Genomic DNA, 16,262 nt, shown 5'->3' with positions numbered 1-16,262 from the left:
CATGTCTTAATGGACTGTCATTTCGCTTTGCTTATTTGAGCTGTTGTTCCCTATTTGGTCTTCTATCTGTATACCACCCCTACCTTTTCACAACACAACTGATTGGCTCAAATGCATTAAGGAAAGAAATTCCACAAATTAACATGGCACACCTGTTAATTGAAATGTATTGCAGGTAACCATGAAGCTGGTTGAGAGAATGCCAATACTGTGCAAAGCAGTCAAAGCACAGGGTGGCTACTTTGAAGAATCTCAAATACAATATACACTGCTCAAAAAAATAAAGGGAACACTTAAACAACACAATGTAATTCCAAGTCAATCACACTTCTGTGAAATCAAACTGTCCACTTAGGAAGCAACACTGATTGACAATAAATTTCACATGCTGTTGTGCAAATGGAATAGACAACAGGTGGAAATGATAGGCAATTAGCAAGACACACCCAATAAAGGAGTGGTTCTGCAGGTGGGGACCACAGACCACTTCTCAGTTCCTATGCTTCCTGGCTGATGTTTTGGTCACTTTTGAATGCTGGCGGTGCTTTCACTCTAGTGGTAGCATGAGACGGAGTCTACAACCCACACAAGTGGCTCAGGTAGTGCAGCTCGTCCAGGATGGCACATCAATGCGAGCTGTGGCAAGAAGGTTTGCCGTGTCTGTCAGCGTAGTGTCCAGAGCATGGAGGTGCTACCAGGAGACAGGCCAGTACATCAGGAGATGTGGAGGAGGCCGTAGGAGGGCAACAACCCAGCAGCAGGACCGCTACCTCCGCCTTTGTGCAAGGAGGAGCAGGAGAAGCACTGCCAGAGCCCTGCAAAATGACTTCCAGCAGGCCACAAATGTGCATGTGTCTGCTCAAACGGTCAGAAACAAACTCCTTGAGGGTGGTATGAGGGCCCGACGTCCACAGGTGGGGGTTGTGCTTACAGCCCAACACCGTGCAGGACGTTTGGCATTTGCCAGAGAACACCAAGATTGGCAAATTCGCCACTGGCGCCCTGTGCTCTTCACAGATGAAAGCAGGTTCACACTGAGCACGTGACAGACGTGACAGAGTCTGGAGACGCCGTGGAGAACGTTCTGCTGCCTGCAACATCCTCCAGCATGACCGGTTTGGCGGTGGGTCAGTCATGGTGTGGCATTTCTTTGGGGGGCCGCACAGCCCTCCATGTGCTCGCCAGAGGTAGCCTGACTGCCATTAGGTACCGAGATGAGATCCTCAGACCCCTTGTGAGACCATATGCTGGTGCGGTTGGCCCTGGGTTCCTCCTAATGCAAGACAATGCTAGACCTCATGTGGCTGGAGTGTGTCAGCAGTTCCTGCAAGAGGAAGGCATTGATGCTATGGACTGGCCCGTCCGTTCCCCAGACCTGAATCCAATTGAGCACATCTGGGACATCATGTCTCGCTCCATCCACCAACGCCACGTTGCACCACAGACTGTCCAGGAGTTGGCGGATGCTTTATTCCAGGTCTGGGAGGAGATCCCTCAGGAGACCATCCGCCACCTCATCAGGAGCATGCCCAGGCGTTGTAGGGAGGTCATACAGGCACGTGGAGGCCACACACACTACTGAGCCTCATTTTGACTTGTTTTAAGGACATTACAAAGTTGGATCAGCCTATAGTGTGGTTTTCCACTTTAATTTTGTGTGACTCCAAATACAGACCTCCATGGATTGATAAATTGGATTTCCATTGATTATTTTTATTTTTCAGCACATTCAACTATGTAAAGAAAAAAGTATTTAATAAGATTTATTTCATTCAGATCAAGGATGTGTTGTTTAAGTGTTCCCTTTATTTTTTGAGCAGTTTATTTTACATGAATCTATTTGTCAGTCTTGTCACCATTATTCTACAATGACAAAAAAAGTATAAATAAAAACCCTTGGTGTCCAAACCTGACTGGTACCAACATGTCCACTTGACCAATTCTCTGCTCAGCAGGGCTACTGAGTTCAAACTTTAACCCCCCCCTCCAGTCAGTCAAAATGTATCTGCAGCAAGTAAAGTCTAGTATCAGAGGTACTGGCAGCTGTGGTAGGAATCTGGTGTGCATGTTAGTGCCATCTAGTTTGTTGGGTCCTTTTGAATACATTTACATCTTAAAGCTGCAATGTGAAAGCAAGTCTAAAAAGCAGTACTCCCCCATTCGTGTTTCATTTGAGTCTATACACCAGCATCAAACAATACTTTTCAGTTATTGAAGGTGGTGTTACAGCAGTTAAGATTGTACAATGATTCTCTACACTGCTTGGCACAAATGAAATTATGCAAACTATTAGCAAGCAGGTAATGACAGAACGCTTTCTGCATATTGCACCTTTATAACATGAACATGTCTGATTCACATCTCAGCAGTAAGCCAACAAGCTATACTGAAGCATTTTACAATTACTGTAGGTAGGTCTTATAAAATGCATCACATTCTGATCTAAAGCATCTTAGAAATACATCACCGCACAAGGAATGACAAACTTCCCTCAACTTTAACAGCTGTTTTATTTAGTCACTCATCAAAGCCTTTGAATGCCATCTAGTGGATCAGTGATGTAGGATGACATTTAACATCCAGTCTGACAGCTCCCAGACAGGAATAGCATTGCAACATTACATTTAAAAATGCCACAAAATATACAGTAGAGACCAAACCAAAAACACATCTTTATTCCATGTTCTTTCACTGGAAAGATTAAATATAACTTTACAGGATGACAGGGAATTGTTGCATGTGACATTATAAATCAAGTGCTCCTTCTACACAACCCTCCATTTCTTTGTCTCTCCCACCTCCCTCACAGTTAAAGATGAACTTATGCGAGATCCTTGGCCATCTGTGCAGCCTTCTCAACCACCTCCTCGATGGGTCCGACCATGTAGAAAGCCTGCTCGGGCAGGGCATCGTACTCACCTGGAGGGAAAGAAGGACCATACGCTCTAATCAGAATGTCACACCGACTACACCAAGGAAATTCATCAGTTTAACCTGTCTGGGCTAGGGGGCAGTATTGAGAATTTTGGAAAAATATGTTCCCATTTTTAACTGCCTCCTACACCAACTCAGAAGCTAGAATATGCATATTATTGTTCAGGTTTGGATAGAAAACACTCTGAATTTTCTAAAACTGTTTGAATGGTGTCTGTGAGTATAACAGAACTCCTATGGCAGGCAAAAACCTGACAAGGTTTCAAGCAGGAAGTACCCTGTCTGACAAGGAGTCGTGCGTCTTACCTCTTTTTATTGAAAAGTAAGGATCTTAGCTGTAACGTGACAATTCCCAGGGCTCCGATAGGCTCTCAGAGCCCGGGAAATACCTGAAGGTTTACGAGGGAGCCTCAGGCTGAAACATATTATCGCCTTTTGTAAGTGGCTGCTCGGAGGACCTTTCAATGATGCGCGTGCATGAGTCGCTTCTGAGGATAAATTTTATTCGGCTGTTTAGGCTCAATGCATACTCCCGGTCGGAATATTATCACTTCTCTACGACATAAATGGCATAAAAATTGGTTTTAAACAGCGGTTGACATGCTTCGAAGTACGGTAATGGAATATTTAGACATTTTTGACAAGCCAATGCGCCATGCGCGGGACCGTGAAAAAGCATTCTAGAACTCACGAACAAAACGTCGCTGTTTGGATATAACGATGGATTATTTGGGACCAAACCAACATTTGTTATTGAAGTAGAAGTCCTGGCAGTGTATTCTGATGAAGAACAAGCAAGGTAAGAACATTTTTCTTATAGGAAATTTGATTTTGGTGGAGGCTGACCTGGGTGGGTCTCTAAATAGCTAGCCCTGTAATGCCGGGCTATGTACTTAGATTATTGCAAAATGTGCTTCACCCGAAAAGCTATTTTAAAATCGGACATATCGAGTGCATAGAGGGGTAATGTATCTATAATTCTTAAAATAATTGTTATGCTTTTTGTGAACGTTTATCGTGAGTAATTTAGCAAACTGTTAGTAAATTCAACGGAAGTTTGCGGTGGTTATGCTTTTTCTGAACGTCACATGCTAATGTAAAAAGCTGGTTTTTGATATAAATATGAACTTGATTGAACAGACATGCATGTATTGTATAACACAATGTCCTAGGTGTGTCATCTGATGAAGATCATCAAAGGTTAGTGCTGCATTTAGCTGTGGTTTGGGTTTATGTGACATGATATGCTAGCTTGAAAAATGGGTGTCAGATTTTTTCTGGCTGGGCACTCTGCTGACATAATCTAATGTTTTGCTTTCGTTGTAAAGCCTTTTTGAAATCGGACAGTGGGGTTAGATTAACGAGATTCTTGTCTTTAAATAGCTGTGAAATAGTCATATGTTTGAGAAATTGAAGTTATAGTATTTCTAACGATTCAAAAATCGCGCCACTGGAATTCCAGTAGCTGTTACGTAGGTGGGACGAAATCGTCCCACATACCCCAGACAGGTTAAAGGTAGACGGACCGAAGTGTTGCCACGGGCAGAACTGCAGATATTGCAATGAGCGAGATGCAAGACTATGCGCATGGATTAGATGGTTACGTGGGAGCCACGACACCAAAACAGACAAGTTTAACCTCGTGCTTCAACACTCTTAGTAGTTGCAGAAATTGACCCACTAAGCTGCTTACTTCACACATTTACATCATATAGTCCACCTTTAAACCTAATCACAAGTACTACGTACCATTTAGAATGCTCTGGAAGCCACTGATGGTCTCCTTGAGTGGCACCAGCTTGCCAGCATGACCGGTGAATACCTCCGCCACCTGGAAGGGCTGGGACAGGAAACGCTGGATCTTGCGGGCGCGAGAGACAATCAGCTTGTCCTCCTCAGACAACTCATCCATACCCAGGATGGCAATGATATCCTGCAGGGACTTGTAGTCCTGAGAGGAGAGAGTTGTAGGCATAATGTTAGGGGGCAAGGTCAGTCATCCATCATTAGAAGCTGTGTAGTGCCGCTTTCCATGTCTAGCTTGTGAAGTGTGTAACAGTTGTTTAAGCATTTTACACTATTGTTATTGGGCTGTCTGCATGCCACGTGATGATTGTCCTGTTGCTCTGCATGTGCTCACTGTCATGGAAATGGTTACATAACCTGCCCAGGGTGTGCAGTTGAAAATTTGCCAGGTGGCTAAATCCAGCACTGACCAAAACATTGATTAATGTGCACTGTGCCTAAAAATAAACTCAAAGGGCGGGGTGACTGATACACTAGGGGGGCTTAAAGACACTAACCTGGAGGATCTTCTGCACGCCACGAGCAACATCATAGTGCTCAGCGCCGACAATGTTGGGGTCCATGATACGGGAGGTGGAATCCAGGGGATCCACAGCAGGGTAGATACCCAGCTCAGCGATGGCACGGGACAGCACAGTGGTGGCGTCCAAGTGAGCGAAGGTGGTGGCAGGGGCGGGATCAGTCAAATCATCAGCCGGCACATAGATGGCCTTAGAGAAAACAGGTTGTTACATTCACAGGTAGCGTTTCAGTCTTGAAGCCATGTCAGACTATTGGGTGCTACAGACTGCCATGTTAGTGTGGTCCTCCAACAAGCCTATGCAGCTTGAACTCCAGCTTACCTGCACAGAGGTGATGGAACCCTTCTTGGTGGTGGTGATTCTCTCCTGCATGGTACCCATGTCAGTGGCCAGGGTGGGCTGGTAACCCACAGCGGAGGGGATTCGACCCAGCAGGGCAGACACCTCGGAGCCAGCCTGGGTGAAGCGGAAGATGTTATCGATGAAGAGCAGCACATCCTGACCCTCCTGGTCACGGAAATACTCTGCCACGGTCAGACCAGTCAGAGCCACACGGGCACGGGCGCCTGGGGGCTCGTTCATTTGTCCGTACACCAGCGCCACCTAGGGGTGTGGAGGAGGGCACAATTAGAAAACGTCTCAGTCAAACCATAATAGAAACTAAAGGGGAAAGGCTGACGTGAACATCAAGTCAAGTGGGTAATGAGGGCAACTTTCCAGACTGGTGATATGCTACAAAGTAACTTTTTGGGTGACAATTCAGAAATGTGAGTTACAGACCAGTCATTTTCATTGAAAGCAAGTCCAAGAAGCAGTAGATATGTTCTATGTGCTCCATTTCTATGCTTCCCGTTAAGTTTCTGCATCTTTTGTACACCAGCGTCAAACAGCTAAAAATGTTTGTTATGGAAAATATATTTCATAGCAGTTGAGATGGTAACATGATTCTCTATGCTATTTTGTCAAACTGAAAGACGGACTACTCGAATTTTTACAGCCAGGAAGCAGAGCGATTTCTGCATATTGCACGTTCAGTTTTGACATTTTAACAGTGGGTTGTCTCTTTCCTGTGACTGACAACTTTAATACCATCAGTCTGCATAAGACTCCAAGCCAGGTACTGCTAAGCTATATGGAATTGTTTTATGGTCATGCCACAGACCATTTTGCTCTTTGATTTTGAATTGTAACACTTCTTGAAGTATAAAAAAAAATAACCTGTTGTGGTATAGGGGGCAGTATTTTCACGGCCGAATAAAAAAACGTACCGATTTAATCTGGTTACTACTCCTGCCCAGAAACTAGAATATGCATATAATTAGTAGATTTGGATAGAAAACACAACAGTTTCTAAAACTGTTTGAATGGTGTCTGTGAGCATAACAGAACTCATATGGCAGGCCAAAACCTGAGAAGATTCCACACAGGAAGTGCCCTGTCTGACAATTTGTTGTCCTTCTGTTGCATCTCTATCGAAAATACAGCATCTGTGCTGTAACGTGACACTTTCTAAGGCTTCCATTGGCTCTAAAACCGCCAGAAAGTGGAATGGGGTGTCTGCTGTCTCTGGGCAAAGTACAGCAGCTCTGTTTGTGAGTGGTCAGCCTGGGGACAGTGAGACTGAGATGAGCATTCACGAGACTTCACCATTTTTTTCTTTCAGCCTTTGAATGAATACAACATTGCCCGGTTGGAATATTATCACTATTTTACGAGAAAAGTAGCATAAAAATGTACTTTAAACAGCGTTTGACATGCTTCGAAGTACGGTAATGGAATATTTAGAATGTTTTTTGTCACGAAATGCACTTGCGCGTCACCGTTTGAATAGTTACCTGAACACATTAACAAAACGGCGGTATTTGGATATAACTATGGATTATTTGGAACCAAAACACTTGTTGAAGTAGAAGTTCTGGGAGTGCATTCTGACAAAGATGAGCAAAGGTAATCCAATTTTTCTAATAGTAATTCTGAGTTTAGGTTGTCCCAAACTTGGTGGGTGTCAAATTAGCTAGCCGTGATGGCAGAGCTATGTACTTAGAATATTGCAAAATGTGCTTTCGCCGAAAAGCTATTTTAAAATCGGACATAGCGATTGCATAAAGGAGTTCTGTATCTATAATTCTTAAAGTAATTGTTATGTATTCTGTCAAAGTTTATCGTGAGTAATTTAGTAAATTCACCGGAAGTTTTCGGTGGGTATGCTAGTTCTGAACATCACATGCTAATGTAAAAAGCTGTTTTTTGATATAAATATGAACTTGATTGAACAAAACATGCATGTATTGTATAACAATGTCCTAGGAGTGTCATCTGATGATCAAAGGTTAGTGCTGCATTTAGCTGTGGTTTGGGTTTATGTGACATATATGCTTGCTTGGAAAATGGTTGTGTGATTATTTGTGTCCATGTTCTCTCCTAACATAATCTAATGTTTTGCTTTCGCTGTAAAGCCTTCTGGAAATCGGACGACGTGGTTCGATTCAGGAGAAGTGTATCTATAAAATGGTGTAAAATAGTCCTATGTTTGAGAACTTTGAATTATGACATTTTGTGGTTTTAAATTTGGCGCTCTGATTTGTCACTGGCTGTTGAATAGTGTGGGACAATTTCGTCCCACCTCCCCTAGAGAGGAAAAATGTTGGCCTTATTGCTATTAGATTATACAAACGCATTGAAAAACTGATTGTTTAGTTTGGGACTGTCGCCATATACACACGTATTTGACTGGTATCAGAGGACTTTTAGATGAGTTGAGGCCTGTGGGCGCCCTAGAGCAAAACATGTACGTGTTTTAGTCTCACCCTTAGAGGGCTCATACTAGTGCGTAGCCCAAACTGTTAAGACGCTACAGACATCAGATCTGCTGTACCAACTTCAGACAAGTTCCAAGACGCTTGTGTGTGTGGGGGGGGCATAGAGCAAAACCATCATGTTCATTAGAGCCTCATCTTTCTGTAGAGGGGTCATAATAGTTTAGGCCAAACCAGTCAGACAATTGTGAGAAGACCCATTTTCAGGATGGCTCATGGTCTGACAAACACCACTCTAGCTTTGCACCTTTCACTGCAGTTGCATTACATAGGCGGATTGATATATCTAATGCAAAAAAAACAGATCTCTAGCTTAAACGGACAGATTATGGGGATATTTTTATGCTAATTAGATTCCCATGCGGGAGTTGACCTTAAGGTTGTTTTTTTTAAACTTAATCTTAAGGGTTAAATAGAGGCACCTGCTTATGACTGTCAAATGTGGCCAGTTGTTCACCTTGGAGGTGTCATCCTTCAGGTTGATGACACCCGACTCAATCATCTCGTGGTACAAGTCATTTCCCTCGCGGGTACGCTCTCCCACTCCGGCAAACACAGAGTAACCACCATGGGCCTTGGCCACATTGTTAATCAGCTCCATGATCAACACAGTCTTGCCCACACCAGCACCACCGAACAGACCTATGGAAAAGGACACAATTTGCTTTCATTAAACATTAGCTAAATAATTGCAGAATGTGAAAGAATGTCAGTTCTCCCACATACCGATTTTGCCTCCCTTGGCATAGGGAGCCAGCAAATCTACCACCTTGATGCCAGTTACCAGGATCTCCTGCTCCACACTCATGTCAGTGAACTCTGGGGCCTCAGCGTGGATGGCGGCAGTCCTAAAAATACAAATATTAAAGATGAGAATAGTTGAATTGAACAAGCAATTTCCAATTGCTTATCATTCAGATAGACTCGATATGATTCTTTGAATCATGCATTACATTTTTTGGGGAAATATACCCAAATGTTGTGATTGCCATTTCTAAAACGATTATGAATCAGCTGATAGACAGTGCTTACTGCTTGGTGGAGATCGGCCCCCTCTCATCAATGGGCTCTCCAATGACATTCATGATTCTGCCTAGGGTCTCGGGACCCACTGGGATTCTGATGGGATCGCCAGTGTCCACAACCTTCTGTCCACGGACAAGACCTTCAGTACCATCCATGGCAATGGTACGCACAGTGTTCTCACCTGAAAGTCGACATAACAGCTTATTGAAGTGCAATTCAAATCAAATCTGAGCTGGACATTACTGATTATGCGATGTTGGTACAATGCCACTGCAAACGATGGCTGTAGTTACACAATTACGATATTTTACCCAATTATAAGCAAAAGAGCCAATCTGATTGCTCAAAAGACCAAAAACACCAGGAATAAGCTACAAATTAGGCTGTCCCTAAACGCAGGCTAAATGACTTACCAAGATGCTGTGCCACCTCCAGGACTAGCCTGGACTCACGCCCAGCAACTTCCAGGGCATTGAGGATGGGTGGGAGGCCCTCATCGAACTGGACGTCGACGACGGCACCGATGACCGCTACGATCCTGCCATGGGCGAAGGCGGCAGCAGCAGCAGGTGCAGAGTAGTCTCTGCCTGTAAAAGTAAACCAATGTAAGCATGCATTGACCCAGAACCACATGACCTTGCAGTGAATGAACTATCAATAACACGCAGTGATGTCTGCTGACCATTGTCAAGCTAGTTTACAAAATGCAGAGAAATACATGTAATAATATCACCTGTGTTGCTAGCTACGTGCGCAAGAGCAAAGAACCAGACTCAATGTCAAGTATTTTCGGCCATGTTGTGTAGGATAATTACAGCTCAGCCATCAACTAAACGTCAGCTAGCTACCAAATCCATAGAAAACGACAAATGTCTAGGGAACCAAGTAACGTTAAGCTAAGGTGACAGTTGTACATTTCCAACTTGGCCTAATCAGTTAACGTTAGCTAGGTGACAGATGGATAGCATGCTAGCCACGTTAGCCAGACAACGTATGACGAAATGAAATTGGAAAATTGATACCTAGTTATAGCAAAACATTTAGAAATTAATTTATACTCGTTACACGCGATTTGTCTAGTTAGTTTCAATGACAGTCATTCAATGCCAGTTAGCCAGCCACAGTACGTACTCGCTAGCGCGAACCTCCAAACCTCATGTCATGACATACTAAGGTCATTTCTATTTGCACAAAAATCATGCCACGCAGCTATATGTACTTGAGTCACATAGGACTATAGCAATTAAATGGAATACATTACATATGTTTCACGCTCAATATTTGATCAGTAGACGAAATTATAGATACAAAAAAAGTGTGAGGCCTGCTACACTGAAGGAAGCCAACTTGTTGCTTTAGGCTAACTAGCAGTTAGCCTAATACCAGGTCCGCTCCGAACTGCGTTTTTTCCAATGAATTTGCTACCCCTGCAAAATTAAATGTGCTTGCAAAACTTACGTCCAAGGACAGATGGCGATCCTACAAGGGCCTTCAGGGGCTGGACCCCAGGCTTAAGTGCCTGGAGTGCCCCGGTGCAGCAGCGTCCTACAGCTCCTAACATTGTCAAAATGGCTGAAGGTGGAAAGAGACGAAACGACTTGCGCCTTTATAATGAATGAATGTGAGCTGAACTGAGCGTGCGCGCAACGTCAGGGACAAACTGAGCAGGCGCACTTCGTGACATCCGTCCAGCTGATTAGTATTGCATTGATATGACTGTCCTAAGCTACAAGCCTACTATACAATACATAGTGATTGTCTTTCAGACGTTACAAATGATTTATCATGTCAATGCAGCAAGAATAATCATGCACAGTGTTCTAACAATTGTAATAGACTGTTTTCTCTGCTACCACACAGCGGTACCGGAGCGCCAAGCATAGGACCAAAATGCTCCTTAACATCTTCTACCCCCAAGCCATAAGACTGCTGAACAATTAATCAAATGGCCACCGGACTATTTACATTGACCCCCCCTCCCTCCATTTGTTTTGTCCACTGCTGCTACTTGCTGTTTATTGTCTGTGCACAGTCACTTCACCCCTACCTACAGTCGTGGCCAAAAGTTTTGAGAATGACACAAATATACATTTTCACAAAGTTTGCTGCTTCAGTGTCTTTAGATATTTTTGTCAGATGTTACTATGGAATACTGAAGTATAATTACGAGCATTTCATAAGTGTCAAAGTCTTTTATTGACAATTACATGAAGTTGATGCAAAGAGTCAATATTTGCAGTGTTGATCCTTCTTTTTCAAGACCTCTGCAATCCACCCCGGCATGCTGTCAATTAACTTCTGGGCCACATCCTGACTGATGGCAGCCCATTCTTGCATAATCAACGCTTGGCGTTTGTCAGAATTTGTGTGTTTTTGTTTGTCCACCCGCCTCTTGAGGATTGACCACAAGTTCTCAATGGGATTAAGGTCTGGGGAGTTTTGTTCCTCGAGCCACTTAGTTATCACTTTTGCCTTATGGCAAGGAGCTCCATCATGCTGGAAAAGGCATTGTTCGTCACCAAACTGTTCCTGGATGGTTGGGAGAAGTTGCTCTCAGAGGATGTGTTGGTACCATTCTTTATTTATGGCTGTGTTCTTAGGCAAAATTGGCTGAGAAGCAACCCCACACATGAATGGTATCAGGATGCTTTACTGTTGGCATGACACAGGACTGATGGTAGCGCTCACCTTGTCTTCTCCGGACAAGCTTTTTTCCGGATGCCCCAAACAATAGGAAAGGGGATTCATCAGAGAAAATAACTTTACCCCAGGCCGGCAGGCCAATCCCTGTACCTTTTGCAGAACATCAGTCTGTCCCTGATGTTTTTCCTGGAGAGAAGTGGCTTCTTTGCTGCCCTTCTTGACACCAGGCCATCCTACAAAAGTCTTCGCCTCACTGTGCGTGCAGATGCACTCACACCTGCCTGCTGCCATTCCTGAGCAAACTCCGTACTGGTGGTGCCCCGATCCCGCAGCGGAATCAACTTTAGGAGACAGTCCTGGCGCTTGCTGGACTTTCTTGGGCGCCCTGAAGCCTTCTTCACAACAACTGAACCACTCTCCTTGAAGTTCTTGATTATCTGATAAATGTTTGATTTAGGTGCAGTTTTACTGGCAGCAATATCCTTGCCTGTGAAGCCCTTTTTGTGCAAAGCAATGATGACGGCACCACCCTCCTTTTGAAGCTTCTGGTCTGTTATTTGAACCCAATCAGCATGACAGAGTGATCTCCAGCCTTGTCCTCGTCAACACTCACACCTGTGTTAACGAGAGAATCACTGACATGTTGTCAGCTGGTCCTTTTGTGGCAGGGCTGAAATGCAGTGGACATGTTTTGGGGGGATTCAGTTCATTTGCATGGCAAAGAGGGACTTTCAAATTAATTGCAATTCATCTGATCACTCTTCATAGCATTCTGGAGTATATGCAAATTGCCATCATACAAACTGAGGCAGCAAACATTGTGAAAAATTATATTTGTGTCATTCTCAAAACTTTTGGCCACGACTGTACATGTCCAAATTATTTTATTGTGTTACTTTTTATTATTTTTTACTTTAGTTTATTTGGTGAATATTTTCTTAACTCTTTCTTGAACTGCACTGTTGGTTAAGGGCTTGTAAGTAAGCATTTCACGGTAAGGTCTACACATGTTGTATTCGGGCGCATTTGACAAATAAAGTTTGATTTGATTTGAGTCTGCATAATGCAGCAAGTGAATATTCATTTTCCCAAAACACAGCAACACACACATACACAGCTCCACACCCCAGACTGTGTTTAGAACAGTATGTGCACTGTGCACAAGCTCAATTTCAGCACGTACACTGTCTTTCCACTAGAGTGTGGGGCTGCACTAGAAATGTTGGTGCTTCCTCTCCACCCTCATCCTTGGCAGGTAGCCTAGTGGTTAGAGCTTTGGGCCAGTAACCGAAAGGTTGCTGGATTGAATCCCTGAGCTGACAAGGTAAAAATCTGTCGTTTTGCCCCTGAACAAGGCACTTAACCCACTGTTCCCCAGTAGGCCATCATTGTAAATAAGAATTTGTTTTTTGCTGACTTGCCTAGTCAAATGAAGGTGCTGACCTGTTGCACCCTCTACGACCACTGTGATTATTATCACTTGACCCTGCTGGTCGTCTATGAACGTTTGAACATCTTGGCCATGTACTGTTATAATCGCCACCCGGTACAGCCAGAAAAGGACTGGCCACCCCTCAGAGCCTGGTTCCTCTCTAGGTTACTTCCTAGGTTCCTGCCATTCTAGGGAGTTTTTCCAAGCCACCGTGCTTCTCTGCATTGCTTGCTGTTTGGGGTTTTAGGCTGGGTTTCTGTATAGCACTTTGTGACATCGGCTGATGTAAAAAGGGCTTTATAAATACATTTCATTGATTGATTGACATTTAAAAAAATAATTTAAAGTCCTCTCTTTATTGTTGCAATGTGGAATTAAGTGGGATCGTGAACGCTACCACTCAGTGTTATAATTCCAGTATGGAATAGCTGGAATATCCTCTGTTATGGAAAGTGAAGAAGGCTACATGCCAACTGTGAAGGAGAGCCTTCACTATGGACTACATTACTATTTTTTAATATATAGATTTAAATTGTTTATTGACATTTTTAAACTGTTGATTATTGTGATGCAATGTTATTTATTTTCTGTATCGATTCATAATTCATTTAATCCATAACCTGCACTTTCTATCATCTCCAAACATTTCCTATTAAATTGCATTGCTCATTGTATTGCCTAATTTGTGGGAGTGGCTAATCGGCACAGGAGCCTGCAATGTTTAATCGGGCCTGTGTTTTCTTGAAAAGGTGTTTCCTGACTGTGTGGAAGAGCCATTGGTTTTAGACACCAGCCACGTGTGTTTACTTTGTAAGTCTGCATTTTTAAAATTAGTACTTTTATTACAATTTATTTCTCAGTTCCTCTTTTAAGCCTTTTACATGACAAGGTTGTCACACCAACTTCCAAAATAAACATTTTTCTGTCCTTAAATACGAAAATGGATGAACATTACTGAAGTACTGTGGTAATGATTTCCATGCCCCTGTCTCCTCAGGCTTTGTCTACACAGATGAGTCAGGGCTTTTCAACATTCTTAAGATGGTTTTGTCTGGTTAAGAAAGACATACACACTCTATACCTCAGTTCGTCGGGGCATGGGGACTCTACAAGAAGACGAAAACGTTCCACAGGGATGCTGGCCCAATTTGACGCCAATGTTTCCCACAGTTGTCACAAAATTGGCTGTTTGTCCTTTGGGTGGTGGACCATTCTTAATATAGACGTGAAACTGTTGAGCGTGAAAAACCCAGCAGAGTTCCAGTTCTTGAAACAAACCGGTGCGCCTGTTACCTACTACCATACCTCGTTCAAAGGCACTTCAATCTTTTGTCTTGCCCTTTCACACTCTGAGTGGCATACATACACAATCCATGTCTCAACTGTCACAAGGCTTAAAAATACTTATTTAAACTGTCTCCTCAACTTCATCTACACTGATTGAAGTGGATTTAACAGGTGACATCAATAAGGGATCATAACTTTCATCTGGATTCACCAGTCTATGTCATTGAAAGAGCAGGTGTTCATAATGTTTTGTACACTCAGCGTAAATTATTTTCAGTGGCCTTGTGCTTTCTATGCAGCTATCTATCTGGTATTTGGCATATCTGGTATCTATAAACTGATAATTAACCATTTGTAACCCTTTATAAATCATTTTCAGTATACCTGAAAGTGTTATTGAAATAAGCAGTCATACTAAGTTTCATGAGTACGTATAGGATCAGAAGACAGACATTGGACTAGATTGGATGCTACAACATCCAACTTTCCCTGTCAACCACAATTTATGTTTTCATATGTTTGCCACACCTCTCTGGAAATCCTTCACTGGCTGTTTCATGCTCTTCTTCACATCAATGTTCGTGGCGGTTTCAGCCGACAACTCGGTCATTCATCATAATGAGAGCAGCTTGTACTGCGATTCATGACAGTCCGTGACATGACAACTTTGATGGAAGACGATCTACAGGAGACCTTTGACCTTTCACAGACACGTTCTGGATTGGTTAGTGCTATCCAGGATTCTTGGGACATCCCTACACTAAGTCCTAACCTGCTAGGAAATCAAAGAGAACGCCAACTTTGTACAGAGTGCAAGCACATTGTGAATTGCATTAAGTGTGTGTTGAGAATGTACAGAGAAGCTTTAGATTAACCACCTGGCTGCTCGACTTAATGTCAAAATCATGTCATCAGTTATCAGGAAAAGGTGAATTGATGTCCTTGCCAAACCCCTTTTCAATTTACTGTACAGGTGTACATGCACCACACGATATGTACATCCCACTGGGAAAAGACGTCATGCTTGATGACCTTGTCATCAAGCATGAATTCAACTTGAAATTAACCAAACCGTGAAACATTATAGTTGCTTGATGCTTGAATTGAACTGAGCAGAGATCATTTTGGGCTGATCAGCACCATATAATAAGTGTCAGCGAGATCCTCACCATGTTTTATTTGTCTCACCATGAAAGGGGGAGGTATCTGAACCAGATTTGAGCAGGCCTATTTCTCACAATGGCATTTTTGAGTGGCAGCTCACCTCTGATTGCTTTCTGCCTCCAGGTTTGGAAAACTTTGGGCTATAAAAAAACATGCTGTCACCACCAAGTGCACAGCTGGAGCAGAGCTGCATGATTCTCTTTCTGGCGGCCAGAAGTCTGGCGGCCAGGGAAATGGGTTTGGATTATCACTACCTTTGCATATATTCCAGATTTGTTATCACACAGTGGAGTGAATCAAAAGTAAAAAAAATGTGTTTTCCTATTTAAATATTCTAATCCATAAAGACAAGGTGAACGGGGTATTGTGAACTGAAAAGGATTGTTGGAGTGCTAAATTCTCTGGAGGAGAAGCTACAGTTATTCTTTTAAACATTTTATAGTCTTACCTCACCCCCTGCAGCTGCAGCCAAAGACTAGTGACTTCACATTAATGTGAATCAGGGCAAACTGTGCTAGCAAGCCCTAGAAGTAAATCTATACCAGTCTCCTTCCAAAAAGTTATGCTTTGTTCTGTGGGTGAGGCTTCCGGAAGCCATTATTCCCAGAATGAGACATCAGGTGAATATGGGGC

The 16,262-nt window shown here is 43.1% G+C and overlaps 1 protein-coding gene across 1 annotated transcript; it reads right to left on the bottom strand.

Annotated features, from left to right (window-relative positions):
- Window positions 1–2,491: 2,491 nt before the first annotated feature.
- On the bottom strand, window positions 2,492–10,716 carry LOC115179432 (ATP synthase subunit beta, mitochondrial). The gene is made up of 9 exons (XM_029740946.1): window positions 10,562–10,716; window positions 9,517–9,690; window positions 9,110–9,284; window positions 8,804–8,925; window positions 8,535–8,719; window positions 5,583–5,864; window positions 5,238–5,450; window positions 4,684–4,885; window positions 2,492–2,919 (listed from the first exon to the last, which is right to left on the bottom strand). The coding sequence occupies exons 1-9, from the start codon at window positions 10,662–10,664 to the stop codon at window positions 2,822–2,824; spliced, it is 1,554 nt and encodes a 517-aa protein (XP_029596806.1). The 5' UTR covers window positions 10,665–10,716; the 3' UTR covers window positions 2,492–2,821.
- Window positions 10,717–16,262: the final 5,546 nt, after the last annotated feature.

This window comes from Salmo trutta, chromosome 39 (genome assembly GCF_901001165.1).
Source record: "Salmo trutta chromosome 39, fSalTru1.1, whole genome shotgun sequence".
In the NCBI taxonomy this organism is placed as follows: domain Eukaryota; kingdom Metazoa; phylum Chordata; class Actinopteri; order Salmoniformes; family Salmonidae; genus Salmo; species Salmo trutta.
This window is presented reverse-complemented; position numbering and strand designations above follow the sequence as displayed.